We start from the raw sequence: 16,156 nt of genomic DNA, 5'->3' as shown, positions 1-16,156 counted from the left end.
AAGTGAATGATGGAGAGAGAATCTTCTCATAAGCCCTTTTGGCAGGTTATAAGGAAGCCTGTCAGCTGGTATTAAACATTTCCTATCCATTCTTACCACTGCCAAGTTCTGTTTGCCCAAGGTCACCAAAATAATATATTCCTGGATCTGAGCAGACACAGTCTGTCTCCAAGTGAGAAAAAGATTGAGTTCAGTTTTGATGGCATTCGTGTTTCTTTGACATAAGTGATAATGTGATATTTTAATGAACAAAGGTTGAGAATTGTATAGATTCCCTTTTCTATAACATTGACATCATGGTTTCTTAAATAGAACTTCTATAAAGCTCCTTGTTTATAGTTCCATATTTATCTTCCATTTCAATAGGGTGCCTGCTAATCAAATTTCTGAGCCTTTCTGGGATTCTGTGGGGGCAGATCAGCTTTCCTCAAGGTTTATCTCCTGTGTCAGCTTTTTGGGTCTGCTGTGTACACAGCTGTCCTTCTGCTTTTCCAAAATTTGGTTGTTTTCATCTGTAATTCCATTCTTTTTGCCTTGAGTGTATGTGTTCTATCTGCCAACATCTAGTTCTCTTATTGTTCACTGGGCTTGGTTAGGTAGCTTCAGGAATCTCTAGGAAAGCTGTTTAAGCCTGGACAGAGGAGCCATTGGTTTGACCGTTCCTAAGAAGGAGGGGGAAGAAGAAAACGAGGTCACTGCCTGCCACACTATGCCTGGAAGCCAGTGGCTAGCACCATCTCAATCTCTCTGTCCTTTGTCTCTCCTTTTCCTTGACCTTATGGATTTTTTCATTTTTCCAAAACTATCCCAGAATTCCTTAAATTATTTATTCCTACCTCTGAATTGGATCATCTCTCCCTTCTTTATCCTCCTAATCCTCAACTCACTGGACACAGCTTCCCTCCCACCTTTATTCCTGGACCTCCTCCTGGACATGTGAGGAGTTCCAATGCTAGGGATTCATAGAAGGTTAGGAGAGCAGAGGACTTTGGAGACCATGTTAGGTATCTTTTCTCCACATCTTTTGTACAACATATCCCTTCACAACTTTAAAAAAATGAAATAAAAATCGAAAAGGGACTTTATGACCACATAAGTTTGAGAAACACCATAACAAAAATACCAAAGTTTCTGCACCATTGGGCTCCACAAGGGCTTTAATATGTTAATGTGCTTTCTAACTCTTTAAAGGCAGTACTTTAAAATGCTGTTTTAACAAACTGTATTCTCCTATTTCTTTTTTCCTTCTTTCCAACTTTAACCTCCATCAAGTTTTGATCACTTTCATTTCCCGGACAAGTTCATAATTGTTGTCTCTTATCAAAAAATCTAACTGAATACTTTGGATGGCTTATAATACATTAACAAGGTCATTATCACTTAAAGCTAACCAGATTAGGAAGGGAAACATGGCTAATTAGTTTACTAGTGTGCTTTGAAGGAGGTACATAAACTCACAGGAAACACCTAGATAAAGCATCCTTATTTTTGGTCACAACCCCTAGTGAAAAGCTACTTTTAAAGCTGGGTTGCCATGAAATCAGGAACAGTGTGGGAAATAGGGAATATAGTGACTGAAGGACCATGGGTGGGAACTTCTTGGAAGCAGAAAACACATAAATGCTTGATCCTCTGGATGAAGAAGAGAAAGGCATTGAATTACCAAAAGCCAAAGATGGAGCTAGTCTTACCCAATGGGTTTAACAAGAAAATTTGGAGAGATTCCCCATGCATGAGGAGGACAATAAACTTCTATGGTGTGAGATGCCAAGCTATCAGGAAGAGCCAGAGAGATTTCTTTTTAAAAAAATTAGTAAATTTTAGTTAGGATAAAATGCAAGACAATGCCAGCTTTGCATATGAGATCAATTATCTTCCATTTTAGTAGACATGGAGCACAAAGCTTGTCAGAAAATGTCAAAGCAGGTGAGGCAACAGGGTGGACTTGAGGTTCACCTGGGTAAAATGTCTAGGGGTCATTGAAGCCTCTGGTTCATAGCTCTATGTGCTGCTGTGACCAAAAACCCCATGAAAATGTTGGCTTTTTATCAGTGAATATGTTGAATCAGAGGAAAGAATGATGTCCTACTATTGTAGGATGTCCAGAGCAAACTGGAGTTTAGTTTGTATGCAATAGGTAGTGCTCGTTGTCTCAGTGAGATATATGTTGGGAGATAGATAGAAATACCACCATGAGTCAAATCTCATTTGGAAGATCAAGTATCATTTCAAAGAGGTTGAGCCAAACAGGTAAATGATCAGTAGTAGGAGGTCCAGGAGAAAGTACCAGCCATAGGGCATTACATGGGGCCAGAGAATACCTAGAGAAGCATGTATTGGGCAGTAGGAGATTTTGGCTATAAAATTCGAACATCAGACATGGGAGTGTATTTTATTTTATAACTTATTTTTATTGAATAAATTCTCTGTGTAGCATTGTAAATTTAAATTATATAATGTGTTACTTTGAAACATTTATTATATTATAATACCTCTATATAGTGATATTTAGCATATCACATAATTATAGTACAATTTTACTGTTATATTCCTTGTACTATACCTTAGATTTCTACACCTTATTGACTATTCCTTAAAAGTTTGTACCCTTAAACACCATCACTTTTATCCCCCTCCCCCCATACCCATCCTTTGGCAACATTTTACTCTCTGGTTTTTGTAGGCTTAACATTTTTAGATCCCATATATAAGTGACATCATACAGTACTTGTCTTTCTCTTTCTGACTTATCTCACATAGCATAATGTGCTCACAGTCTATCCATGTTGTCTCAAATGGGAGAATAGCTTTCTTTTTAATGACTGAATAATATCCCACTGTGTATATGGACCACATCTTTTTTTATCCATTGATGGGCATTTGGGTTGTTTCCCTATCTTAACTATTATGAATAATGCTGTGATAAACATGGGAGAGCAGATTATCTGATTGAAATCACATTTTGATTTCCTTTGGGTATATATCCAGAAGTAGAATTGGACTGTGTGGTAAATCTGTTCTTTAATTTTTTGAAGAACCTCCATATTGTTTTCTATAGTGTTGAGTCCAGTTTACACTCCACAAGCAATGTATAAATATTCCCTTTTTATTGCATCTTTGCCAGAATCTGTTGTCTCTTGTCTTGGCTGTAGCCATTCTAACACGTGTGAGGTGATATCTCACTGTGGTTTTGATTTGCATTTCCCTGGTGATTAGTGATGTTGCATATCTTCTCAGGTATCTGGCCATTTTGATGTACATTTTGGAGAACTGTCTATTAGTTTTTCTTCCCAGTTTTTAATTGTATTTTTTTTCTGTTACTGAGTTGATTTACTTCTTTACATATTTTGAATATTAACTCCTTATCTGATATATGGTTTGCAGAAATTTTCTCCCATTCTATAGGTTGTCTTTTTATTTGGCTGTTTATTTATTTATTTATTTATTTTGTTTGTTTGTTTTGCTGTAAAGAAGCTTTTGAGTTTGATGTAATCCCATTTGTTGAATTTTCTTTTATTGTTTATGCTTTTGGTATCATGTTAAAAAAATTAATGCCAAGAGCAATATCAACAAGCTTCTTCCATATATTTTCTTTTAGGAGTTTTATTGTATTAGATTTTATGTTTAAGTCTTTGATACATGGTGAGTTCATTTTTTTTATGGTGTGAGATAGAGGTCCAATTTCATTGTTCTATATGTTGTTAACACCTTTTTAAGTTTATTTATTTATTTTGAGAGAGAGAGAAAGCAAGCATGTGGATGGACAGAGAGAGGGGAGAGAGAACATTCTAAGCCTGATGTGGGGCTCGATCTAATGAACTGTGAGATCATGAACTGAACTGAAATCAAGAGGCTGACACTTAACTGACTGAGCCACCTCGGTGCCCCTCATTGTTCTACGTATGTTTTTCTAGTATTCCCAGCATCATTTGTTGAGGAGACTACCTTTTACCCACTAGGTATTCTTGGCTTCCTGGTCAAATATTAGTTGACCATATATGCCAGGGTTTAATTCTGGGCTCTCCATTCTGTTCCATTAGTAGATATGCCTCTTTTTGTGCCAGTGCCTACTGTGTTTATTACTGTGGCTTTGTAGTATAGTTTGAAATTCAGAAGCATGATACCTCTGTCTTTGTTCTTTTTTTCTCAGTATTACATTGGCTATTTGGGGTCTTCTGTGGTTCCACACAAATGGGGTCTTCTGTGGTTCCACACAAATTTTCAGATTGTTTCCTATATTTCTGTGAAGAATGCCTTTGGTACTTTGATGGTGATTGCTTTGAATCTGTAGATGGCTTTAAGTAGTTTGGCAATTCTTATAATATTAATTCTTCTGATCCATGAACATGGGATGTCTTTCTATTTGTGTCTTCTTTAATTTCTTTTAGCAAAGTTTTATAGTTTTCATTGTACAGATCTTTTATTTCCTTGAGTATATTTATTCCTATGCATTTTATTGTTTTTGATGCTATTGTGAATGGGATGGTGTTCTTTCTTTTTCAGATGAGTCATCATTAGTGTAAAGGAACACAATTGATTTCTGTATGTTGATTTTGTGTCCTGACCCTTCACTGAAACTGTTGATCAATTCCAATAGTCTTTTGCCTAATTCTTTGGGATTTTCTCTATATATACGATAATATCATCAGCAAATAATGACAATTTTACTTCTTTTTTTCCTATTTGGAGAACATTTATTTCTTTATCTTGCCTAATTGCTCTTGCTAAGACTTCCAGTAATGTATTAAATAGGAATTGTAATAGTGGGCATCCTATGCCTTGTCCTTGATCTTATTAGGAGTGTTTTCAATTTCTCTCTGTTGAACTGTCAGCCTGTCATATATGGCCTTTATTATGTTGAGGTGTATTCCTTCAATACACAGTCTGTTAAAGGTTTTTATTAAAAGAGGATGTTTATTATCAAACACTTTTCTTCTAGGTCTCTTGAAATGATCGTGTGATTTTTAGGTTTCATCTGATTGATGTGGTGTGTTATATTTATTGATTTGCGTATGTTGAACCATCCTTGGATCCCAGGGATAAATCCCACTTGGTCATGGTGTATCATGCTTTTAATGTGTTCTAGAATTCAGTTTGCTAATATTGAGAATTGTTGCATCTGTTTTAATCAGGGATATTGGTTACTATTTTTTTTTCTTGTATTTTTATCTGGTTTTGGTATCAAAGTAATGCTGATCTTGTACAGTGCGTTTGGAAGTGTTGCTTCCTTGTCAGTATTTTCTTCAAATGTTTGGTAGAAGTCTCCAGTGAAGGAGCTGGTCCTGGAGATTTCACTTTGGGGAGTTTTTGGTTTTTTTATACTCAGTCTTTTTACTGATTATTGATCTGTTACGATTTCCTATTTCTTCCTGATTGAGTCTTGGTACGTTGTGTGCTTCTAGCAATGTATCCATTGCTTCTATGTTATGTAATTTGTTGGCATATAATTGTTCATATTAGTGTCTCATGATCCTTTTTATTTCTATAGTGGAAGTTGTAATGTCTTCTCTTTTGTTTCTAATTTTATTTATTTGATTCTTCTCTCTTCTCTAGTCTACCAATTTTGTTGAACTTTTTAAAGAACCAGGCTTTAGTTTTGTCGATTTTTTTTTATTGTTTATTTTGGTTTGTATTTCTCTGATCCTCATTATTTCCTTCCTTCTGCTAACTTTGGGCTTATTTTTTCCTTTTACTAGCTCCTTGAGGTATAAAGTTAGGTTACTTGAGACCTTTCTAATTTCTTAATGTAGGTATTTATAGCTATAAACTTTCTTCTAAGAACTGCTATTGCTGCATCCCACAATATTTGTTATGTTGTGTTTTCTTTTCTTTGGTTTTGAGATACATTTTTTATTTCCCTTTTGATTTCTTCTTTGACTCAATGGATGTTTAGAAGTGTGTTGTTTAGCCTCCACCATTTGTAGATTTCACTTTCCCTTGTTGCAGATTTCCAGTTTCATACCATTCTGGTCAGAGAAGATAATTGGTATGATTTCATTCTTCTTAAATTTGCTAAGATCTGTTTTGTGATCTACCCTGGAGACTTTTGCATTGCATTTGAGAAGAATGTGTATTTTGCTGCTGCTGGATGGAATGTTCTGTTTATATCTATTAGGCCCATTTGTTCTAAAATGTGGTTCAATTCCAGTGTTTCCCTGTTGATTTTCTTACTGAATGATCTACCTATTGTTGATAGTGGGGTATTGAAGTCCCCTACAATTGCTTCTTGGTCTTTTGGTTAAGATCAAATGTGAAGTCCCCTACAATTATTATATTGTCTATTTCTCCCTTAAGATCTGTTATTAGTTGCTTAATACATTTTGATACTCAGGTGTGGAGAACATATAATGACAATCATCGTATCTTCTTGCTGTATTGACCCCTTACTGTATAATGACCTTTTCTCTCTTATTACTCATTTGGCTTGAAGTCTGTTTTGTTATATAAATATGGCTATGCCTGCCATCCTTTCATTTCCATTTGCTTGGAATATCATCTTTCATCCTTTGATTATGAACCTATGTGTGTCTTTAGAGCTGAAATAGTCTCCTATAGGCAGCATATAGTTGAGTCTTGTTTGTTTTAACCTATGCAGCCACGCTGTGCCTTTTGACTTACAGTACAATCTGTTTACATTCAGGGTGATTATTGATATGCAAAGATTTACTACAGTCATTTTATCTTTTGCCTTCTGGGTATTTTGTGTTTCCATTGTTTCATTTCCCTTCCCTTTATGTCTTCCTTTGGAAGTTGGTGGTTTTCCATGCTGGTTTGCTCAGTCTCCCCCCTTTTTATGCTTAATGTCTCTGCTCTAGATTTTTGCTTTGTGGTTACCAAGCATTTACATAAAATATCTTAGATAAAATAGTTCTTATTCTGCTGATAGCGATTTATCTTCATTCACCTATAAAGTTTCTGTCTTTTTATTCTTACCCTTTTATATTTTTGATGTCATAAGTTATCTCTTTTTATGCTGTGATTTTATTACCAAGTTGTAGCAGCTAGTTATTATTATTTTTTTAATGTTTATTTTTGAGAGAGAGAAAGAGTGAGCACAGTACGAGCAGCGAGAGAGGGAGACACAGAATCGGAATCAGGCTCTAGGCTCTGAGCCATCAGCACAGAGCCGGATGCAGGACTCAAACCCACCAACTGCGAGATTATGACCTGAGCTGAAGTCGGATGCTTAACCGACCGAGCCATCCAGGCGCCCCAGGAGCTAATTTTAATGCTATTTTCCTTTATCCTTTATGTTATAATTAGGAGTTTATTAGACTATTTTAACAAAGAGTTATAGTATTCTAGTTCTGACTACTTAGCGACCTAATCAGAGTTTTGTGTATTTTTGTCTTTTTGTTTCAGCTCAGAGAGCTCCTTTCAATATTTCGTGTGGTGGTGAACTCCCTCAGTTTTGTTTGTTTGGGAAAGCCTTTATTTCTGCTTAATTTCTGAAAGAACTTTGCCAGATGGATTATTGTTGGCTGGCAGTTTTTATCTTCCAATATCTTCCAATATTTGAATATTTCATTCCATTCTCTCCTGGCCTGTAGAATTTTTGCTGAGAAATCTGATGATAGCCTAATGGGGGTACCTTTGTAGACTGTTGTCTTTTTTTCCCTCTGGCTACCTTTATCATTCTTTCATTATCATTGGCTTTTGACAGTTTAATATAATGTTCTTGGAAAAGATCTTTTGCATTGAAATACTAAGGTATTCTATTAGCTTCATGGACTTGTATATACCCAGTTCCTTCCCCAGGTATGGTAAGTTCTCAGCTATTATTTCTTTAAATATTCATTCTGCCCTCTTCTCCCTCTCATCTCCTTCTGGGTACCCATTATTCTTGTGTTGGCTTTTCTAATGGAATGAGATAGTTCTCATAGGTTTTCTTCACTTTTTAAAAATCTTAGTTTTTATCTACTCTTACACCTGAATCATCTCTATACTTTTATCTTCCATCTAGTTAATTTTCTCTTCCATATGATCTGGTCTATTTCCAGTGAATTCTAATGCATCTTTCATCTCATATATTGAATTCTTCAGCTCCAGAACTGGTAAAGTACTCCTATTCATTAATTTTATCCCTGAGATCATCATATTGTCTTTCTGAGTTTTCTTGTAGGTCATTGAATTTCTTCATGATAGATATTTTAAATTCCATACCAGTTAGATTCCATTGTTCCATATTTTGAGGTTCTGTTTATGAAATATTGTCATTTTCTTTTTGTTATACTGTATTACCCTGATTTTTCACGATGTTTGATGAAAAGTGCCTCCGGCACCGTATTTAAAGTGGCAAACACTTTTCTTATGTAGGCAAGGTGGGTTTTTTGGTAGTAAATATTTTAAGTAATGCTTTACACCAATGTGGGGCTCCAAGCCACATACCAGAGATCAAGGGTCTCACGCTCCATCTACTGAGCCAGCCAGGTCTCCCAGACAAGGTTTTGTTTTCTTTGATACTAACAGTTGAAAACAAAGGTAGTTAGGAGCCTTCCTTTTGTTTTCCAGAAGGTGGCGCTATAGCACCAGTTCTTGGTTTCTCTTTCTGGAGCTGGCAGCACTTAAAAAAGGCAGAGTGGTGGGGGCCTGGGGGTCTACTTAGCTCTTGGGGCTTTGGGTGTGCCTCTGCCCTTGTAGGGGGAATCATCAAGCGTTGGGAGGAAGGGTGACCTAGAGATCTATGGGTGGTCCTCTTGAGTCCTGGGGCAGCCAGTAGGAGTCACTTTGCTTCACTTCTCTTTGTCTGCCTCTTTGACTTTCCTTTCCCTCCCCTCAGTCACTGTGGTCACTCCTGAGAGAGAGCAACTGGTCCTTCCAGCGGCAGCACATGTGGCCAGGCCAATTCACCACTCATTCACCTTCACCTTGGATCTCCTCCGCCACAAGGGTCATGCTGGCCTGCTCTTGGGCCAGCTACCTCATTCTCTGCTCCACGGCTCCAGTGCCACTTCCCTCTCTCTGTCATTGCCTCTGGGGTCCAGTTCAGCCATGATCGTATCCACCAGTGGATGGATGGATCTCTGGGGTGTCTTCGTGAGCTATGCCGCGGCACTTTTCAAGGGAGGTAATTATACATGTCCCCTTAGTTGTATATCAGAGGGAAGAGAAACAAGGACGGACTCACACAGCCTCGCAGCTGACATCACTGTAGGGGTGTATTTTACTATAAGACTTCAAGGCAAGCTGAAAATAATAAGGAAGTACTTCCGTTTGGGAAACACATTGTGAAATTTAGGACTCCATTTCTAGAAGTGGGAAATCAAGTCCACCTAGGTGCAACAGTAAGTTTGTAGAGCCACTGACATTAGTGACCTGCCTTTGACAGATAGTGAGTAGGACTGTATCAGTATGTGGGGTAGAGAAAAAAGCTATACTTCTGGCTCTACTATCTGCTGCTCTTCACTTTTAATCCTGTTATTTGCTTATTCCTGGGGCTTTTCTGACGTTGGTTTCCACTTGCATCTCTGGAACAACAAATGATACTCCTTGTCACCGTTGCGTTTTGTGAAGTGAAGTAACTTTATTGGTGAGGTAGATTTGGGCTGGGACCCTCTGAGTGAAGACATTCCAAAAATATTAGAACTCTTTGAAGTGACAGACAAAATAGGACTAAAGTAGCATTTAATCTAACAGATGAATTTAAGAGAGGGTACTTATCATTGTGAAAACAAGTTGTGTCCCATGGTAAGGAATTGTATGTTGAAACATGAAATTGCTGATATTCAATCTCAAATAAGCCAATTTCATATTACATTATGTACTAACTGGATGAATTTATTATGCTGGCATTGTAATCCAAAAGACCATAACGATATGGAAAATAAAAAAAAGTAAGCAAAACGTTTTATATATTAATCACAACTACAAATGTTTTTAAGAAACCCATTGTACATAGAAGAAGACTGGAAGGGAAAAAGAAAGTGATCGATGTTTGGCTCATGAATGTTTAGAACTGTTTCAACATTATGTATTACTGAATCTGATATTCTATAATGATCTCAATTCAGGACATATGAAACATGATAAAACTACTGGTTCTTGAGACAGAATCTTGGAATTAGAATTGCTCACTAGAAAATTTCTACTTTAAGTATAATTTAGATTTATGTTGTGATTTGCCTCATTTTGGGTGTACATTTTCGGATTTGGGACATTTTTGTCATTCTTGTAGCAGATGTGGCTCTTTGAAGTTTATGGCATCCCAAACTCTATATAATTGTAGTTTTGATTCTTCTGGGTAGATCCAAGATTCTAGGAACTAAGTACAGGGGCAGTTCACATTTGCATGGTCCCTATAAAGCACATGTAATATTTTGATGTATTTTGTCTCAGTTGCCACTGTAGTTGATACCAGCATAAACTTTCTGTTACATATATTTCTTTTCTTTTCTTCCAGGACTACCAAAAGCAGCCGTGATCACTCAGATGCAGACTTTAAAGGGCTCTGCTGGCTTGTGGGCTTTTGGTTGTACTGCTAATGACATCATTTATATAACCCTTCCCCTGTATCATAGTTCAGGAGCTCTTCTGGGAATTGGTGGATGTATTGAGTTAGGTAAGTTTTTATTTTATGTCTGGTAAGTCTTCAAAATGCCTATTAATTGTAACTTGTGTTAAAGTTTGAAACTCTATCAGTAGAATTCAGAGTGATTGTGTGCTTATTATATAATTACAACAGAACGTTTATTAAAAGGACATAATTTCATGGCATAGCATTCTATTCCTGAAACTGGAAAGACCAGTGCCTTGGAAATTTGGCCTTGTGGTTGGAGCTGACTATTGAGTGGGCTTCCTTCTCCATGCGGTCACTCTTCCTTGGATGATCTACCCTGGCCTCCTTAGATGGTACTAGGAGCCTTCCACGAGGGTGAATGTGGAAGCTGCGTTGCTTTAAAGGCTTACCCTCAGAAATCACTTAGATAATTTCACCTGTATTTTGATGATCAAAGCCAGTCCAGATTCAAGATTTGAGAGGTGGGGAAACAGACCCTACCCCTTGAAGGGAAGAGTGGCAAATGCACATTGAAAGGTAAGTGTATAGAAGGAATTGTTGAGCCTGTCTTTGAAGACAAGGTACCTGGGCATCTAGTAACTCAGTTGGTAGAATTTGTGACTCAGTAGGTTTCATTCATAAACATGCTCAGATTATGTGTCTGGCCCTGAAATAGTACTTAACTATAGTTATGTGTGTGTTTATATGTCACAGTGTATATGTCTGAACTACAATAAAGTAATTTTATGGAGGAGCATATTTAGACTATGATCAGTGTCCAAAATAAATCAAGATGAGGGTCAAGACATTAGCATTTTCCTTGGAAAAAAGTCATATGATTTACATTGTTGTGAAAATCAGGTCGTTACAGTTAAATTCTGCAGCCATCAGTGAACTTGTTTTTGGTGCTATGTTACCAACTCTACCTTACTAACTCTTAACCTTGAGAAATACTAAGGCTCCTTTAAGGTTTTAAAAGTAAATAAGATGTACATATTCAAGGTCAAAAGTAAATGAATATTGTTGATCCCTGTGGAGAAGACTAACCCTTATGGGTAGTCATCCTCTAATGCTTGCAACTCCCTAAGCATTTTGATTGCTTCTTTCATCCCAAAAAGAATATATTTGTAGTCAAAATACAGAATTATAACATGAATTTTTAAAAAGTTTATTGGACTGTAAGATTAATGTTTTCAAATGAGCTTGATATAAATGGCCACTGATAGATTATAAAAGTCTTGAAATTGAATACAAGTGCAGCAGACAGGCCAACATCATTTTAGTTTTCTGTTCATTCTGCCCTCAAATATTTCCCCTAGTGCCTGTTTTTTTTTGTTGTTGTTGTGTTGTGTTTTGTTTTGTTTTGTTTGCCTTTTCTCATAGGAGCTACTTGTGTATTAAAGAAGAAATTCTCAGCAAGTCAGTTTTGGAATGACTGTAGAAAGTACAATGTGACTGTGTTTCAGTATATTGGAGAACTCTGTCACTATCTTTGCAAACAACCTAAGGTAAGAATAATCATTACCAGAAAGGAAAAGTAATTTCAGAAAGAAAAAGCATGGGGAGAAAATTAATTTTTGTTCGTGTATATTCTACTTCTTCCAGAGCATAGTTTGACTGACTGACAGATGTTTGCAATACCCCAAGATGAAATGAATGTAAAACAAGTCAGAAAAAATAAAAGGACAGCTAGGCAGGATTGTACTAATGTGCTCTCTATGGTGGCAGGATAGGACAGACCCACAATCCAGTCCACTTGGTGTTTAGACTGATTAAAATTTCTGTAAACACAGCACACATCTGATTATGACATTAGATGATGCACACAGAAAGCAGTTATTACAAGGTTGAATTAGAGAATCTTTTAAAATGCTGTTCTTTGAAAAAACAAAACAAAACTAATGACATGGATTAGACTTGTTTTCTATTTCTTTTCTTTTGAATATGTGATTATCTTAGTATATCTTTCTGTTTGGTTTTGATTTCAACTTAAAAAGAAATTTTGCTTTGATGTATGTTTGTCTGCCCACCTAAACCAATCATTTCCACAGACAATTGACAAATTGCCCCTCTCTGAAAATAGACAAGCAGAGAGAGTTGCAAGAGCCTGAAGTTTGTCTTTATTAGTTTGTTTGCTTTTTTGCCTCAGAGGTTATTTTCCTTTTCCTGATCTCATTTATATTTCACGGTGCTTATTTTTTAACTGTCTGGTTTTCTAAACATTCTTGAGGCTATAAAGAAGTGGGCTTCTGTAATCAAATCTCCACCAGCCCCATGAATAATGGTGATAGACAATGCCCCCTGTGTAGGACAGGCAGCAGAATTGATGACCTGCCCTTGACCCTTGCTAAACTTCTTTGTTCATTTCTCATCACCTTTGTCATCATCATGCCAGCTTAAGGCATGGATGGTGGGCCAGATGTCTTCTCTGGCTGGCTAAAATATGGACATGTAATCCTTCTTTACCCACAGCACAGCTGAGACTAGGCTGGAAGCATTTAAATAAGACTTTGTTGAAGATATGGGATTACACAGGGCAGAAAAACACAAAAAGAATGTGAAACTGGATAACCTTATTTATAAAATGCTCTCATTCACTTTAAGCTCATAGTTTACCATGTAGAGACCTCCCGTCTAGTTCCCGACCCACACCCCCCCACCCCCGTTGTGGCCAGAAGCCATCCTTGTTCTTTCCTTGGTCAGGAGTGCTTCAGTTAGCTACAGATTCCCTCGATCTATCGCTAAGACAGAGAGTCTCAGAGACATGTTTTAGACTTTTTTGACCTTTGTTTTCTTCGGGAGGCTTTGCCAATGTCAGTGTTGTGGTCTTCTGAAAAGACCTGGTAGAACAATTAAGTATAATGCCACAGCCTGACATATTTTCTCTTCTAGTTTTCATTGTGTTCTTTGGTAATGTGGTATCTGGACTAAGATAATTTAGGGAATTAATGCCCTCCAGTAAAATAGAAGCCACCTTCAGTAAAGGATAGATTAGGTACTTCTTCATGAACTTTCTAAACTGTGCCCCTATCCATTCCTTTTCCTCCTTATCCTTCAGTAACAACATTAGCTTTTTGCAAGACTTTTTTCTCATTAGGTATGTACTGAATGGTTGAACACATGCATTTTTTTCTAACATTTTACTGTATTAAATGATGCTGCCATTAGTATCTTTATGCAAGATCGCCAGTATAGGGGCTCAGAAGTGAAGGCTGACAAAGGACGTGGATATTTTGGTGATTTTTATGGCATATTTCCAAATTGCTGTTCAAAATGGTTAATGTGATTTAGAGTCTCATCGACCATTGTGGGAGGATGCATATTGTACGGTCTCTTATCAGTACTGTGTGATATTAAAAATATGGTTTTCTAATTATGCTTCATGGGGAACCAGTGCCTCCTTCAAGGTTCCTCAAAAGTCCCTGAAGGAGGTGAACAGGGAAAATAGACCAATCTTCAAGATCCACCCTTTCAGATATGATGGATGAAACTCACTTTGGTTGGGCTTCTTAATAATATTTTGTTCGCACAAAGAATGTCTTGTTTTTTTAATGGGAAAACTATAATTTTATTCATAATTTTATAGACTAGAAACAAACATGTTTTTAAATTTTCTGTTAAGATTACTGGCAAGGTGGAATAATTTTCTATCTTATTTCACCTCAAAATGTCTCTTCTGAGCCTTTTACTCATTTATGTCTTTAGCACATAATATTTTCTCTTACCTGTTTGAGCTATCATTTCCTATAATAAAGGTATTAATAGTTTGTCATGTTCACTAAAAATCTTTTTTCAGAGTGTTTTCCTTTGATTTTTTTTTATAAAATGAAATATCATTTTCACCTCTTTGAATTGCTAATGCACTAATTTTGAGAAAATGCTATAGCTGCAGAGAATTTGAGAGAACTGAGAATTGAAAGTAGAGCACTCAATTTCTTTTAGTTAGTTAAATATTTTAATTCTTAACTCAAGTCCTTCGAAGAAAAGATAGCGTTTGTGAAATATTCTCTAAGCATTCACCTGAAGGAAGTAGAGAAGAGAAAGAAATAAAAATAGCTTTGCCCAAAGGAAAACTTAATGACTTTTTTAATGTTTATTTTATTTTTGAGAGAGAGAGACAGAAACTTAATAATTTTCTTAAGCAGAGATGCATTGTATTACCTAATCACTTTTGCTGATTTCACACAGAAGGAAACAAACAGTTCTTGGCATTAAAATCAGGAAAAGAAGAAAGTCATTCTGTTATGACATCTTACACCTTCAAGGAGGTCTTTTTTTTTTTTCCCCCTGTCCAGTATTTATTCTTTTCAGTGAATTGCTTCTGCAGAGAAGGGACCATGTCTTCTGTGAGCATAGCATTGAGTTCTGGTACAGCCAGACAGTGAACAGATGATAGGGTCCATATCCTCAGGGAGTTAAAAGTGGATGTCTCATAAACCGTGGTTTGAAGCCTCCTAGACACTTGGTTAAAATAAATCCTTAAAGAAAAGAAAGCAAAATCACCTATTCTACAAATACATCCGGATTTGTTGTCCATCCAAGGGTAAGTGATATATTCCAAAGGAGATTTACCTGCAGGTAGAATTCACCACCTGAGTCGAGTGTTTAAAAGCAGAATTCCTATATATTTTAATTCTTAACTAAAGTTCTTTGGGGGAAAAGTTAGTATGTGTGAAATAATCTTAAAGCAATTACCTGAAGGCAAATGGAGGAGGGGAGAGGAAAATAAATACAGCTTTGCCCAAAGCTGTATGTGGTTTTATTTAGTTGCATAAAAACACCCTGGACTTGGCTTTCCCTGGATGGAAGCATTTATCCACCCCCTAAACCCTGTCTTTTTTCTCCATTTCAAAAGTCCAATTACAAAAGTTCCTGTGGCGTACACATTGGATATGCCTCAAACTTCTGGCAGCAGCACTGCCCTTTTAAAATAGCCAAGGTTCTGGCCCTTCTTACTCAGAGGGATGGAGTAATTATTCTCTTCCTTGGAGAGTAGGAAAGCAGCTCTTCCTCACATCCATCCTTCACGTTTTCTGCATTACTGAAGCGCCATCATACAACTTCTGACTGGACCTACTTCTTTGGTTTTGTACCAGTAATGCTGCATTTAATATTGCTTGGTGAGGAACGCTGGGGAGTGCTACATATCACTGATCGTTTGGGGGAATTCCTGCAGCATTTCATCTTATTTAAATAAATTCTGCCTAAGACAGCAGGCAGCCTTCTCTAGGGATAGGATCATATCTGTCACTCACTCATTCATTCAGGTAATATTGCAGGTTTCCATATACGGGGGCACCCAAGACAAACAGGACTCCTTTTCTCATGGATCTCACACTCTAGCTTGGGGAGAGAGAAAATAAACCAGCCAACACATGAAGGAAATTCATTACAAACAATGACAAGTGTGATGATGAAAAAGAGGGTGAGGTGGTGGAGGATGATGGGTAGTGAGGGTGAGACTTTGCTAATTAGGTTGAGGGGTCTGGGAAGGCTTCCCTGAAATGGTGACCTATGAGCTGAGGAATTGGGATGGCAAGTGGGATCCAGCCGTGGAAAAGCTGGGGGGTTGCAGTCACAACAAAGCAAAATAAAATAAAGGACACAGTCTGAGTATTTAAAGAGAAGGAAGTTTTGGCCAGGCCACTGACAGACCAGATC

At 37.0% G+C, this 16,156-nt stretch overlaps 1 protein-coding gene across 1 annotated transcript in view; it reads left to right on the top strand.

The window, feature by feature from the left end:
- SLC27A6 (solute carrier family 27 member 6) overlaps positions 1-16,156 on the top strand; it is a 72,547-nt gene that overhangs the window by 23,788 nt on the left and 32,603 nt on the right. Inside the window, exons 3-4 of the mRNA XM_019422113.2 lie at positions 10,400-10,558; positions 11,879-12,003. Of these exons, the coding sequence (XP_019277658.1) occupies positions 10,400-10,558; positions 11,879-12,003 (284 nt within the window). The remainder of the gene's footprint in view (positions 1-10,399; positions 10,559-11,878; positions 12,004-16,156) is intronic.

This window comes from Panthera pardus, unplaced genomic scaffold (assembly GCF_024362965.1).
Source record: "Panthera pardus isolate Hobbes unplaced genomic scaffold, ASM2436296v1 HiC_scaffold_2, whole genome shotgun sequence".
NCBI classification, from domain to species: domain Eukaryota; kingdom Metazoa; phylum Chordata; class Mammalia; order Carnivora; family Felidae; genus Panthera; species Panthera pardus.
The sequence above is the reverse complement of the archived record's forward strand: the minus strand, read 5'-3'. Positions and strand labels throughout refer to the sequence as shown.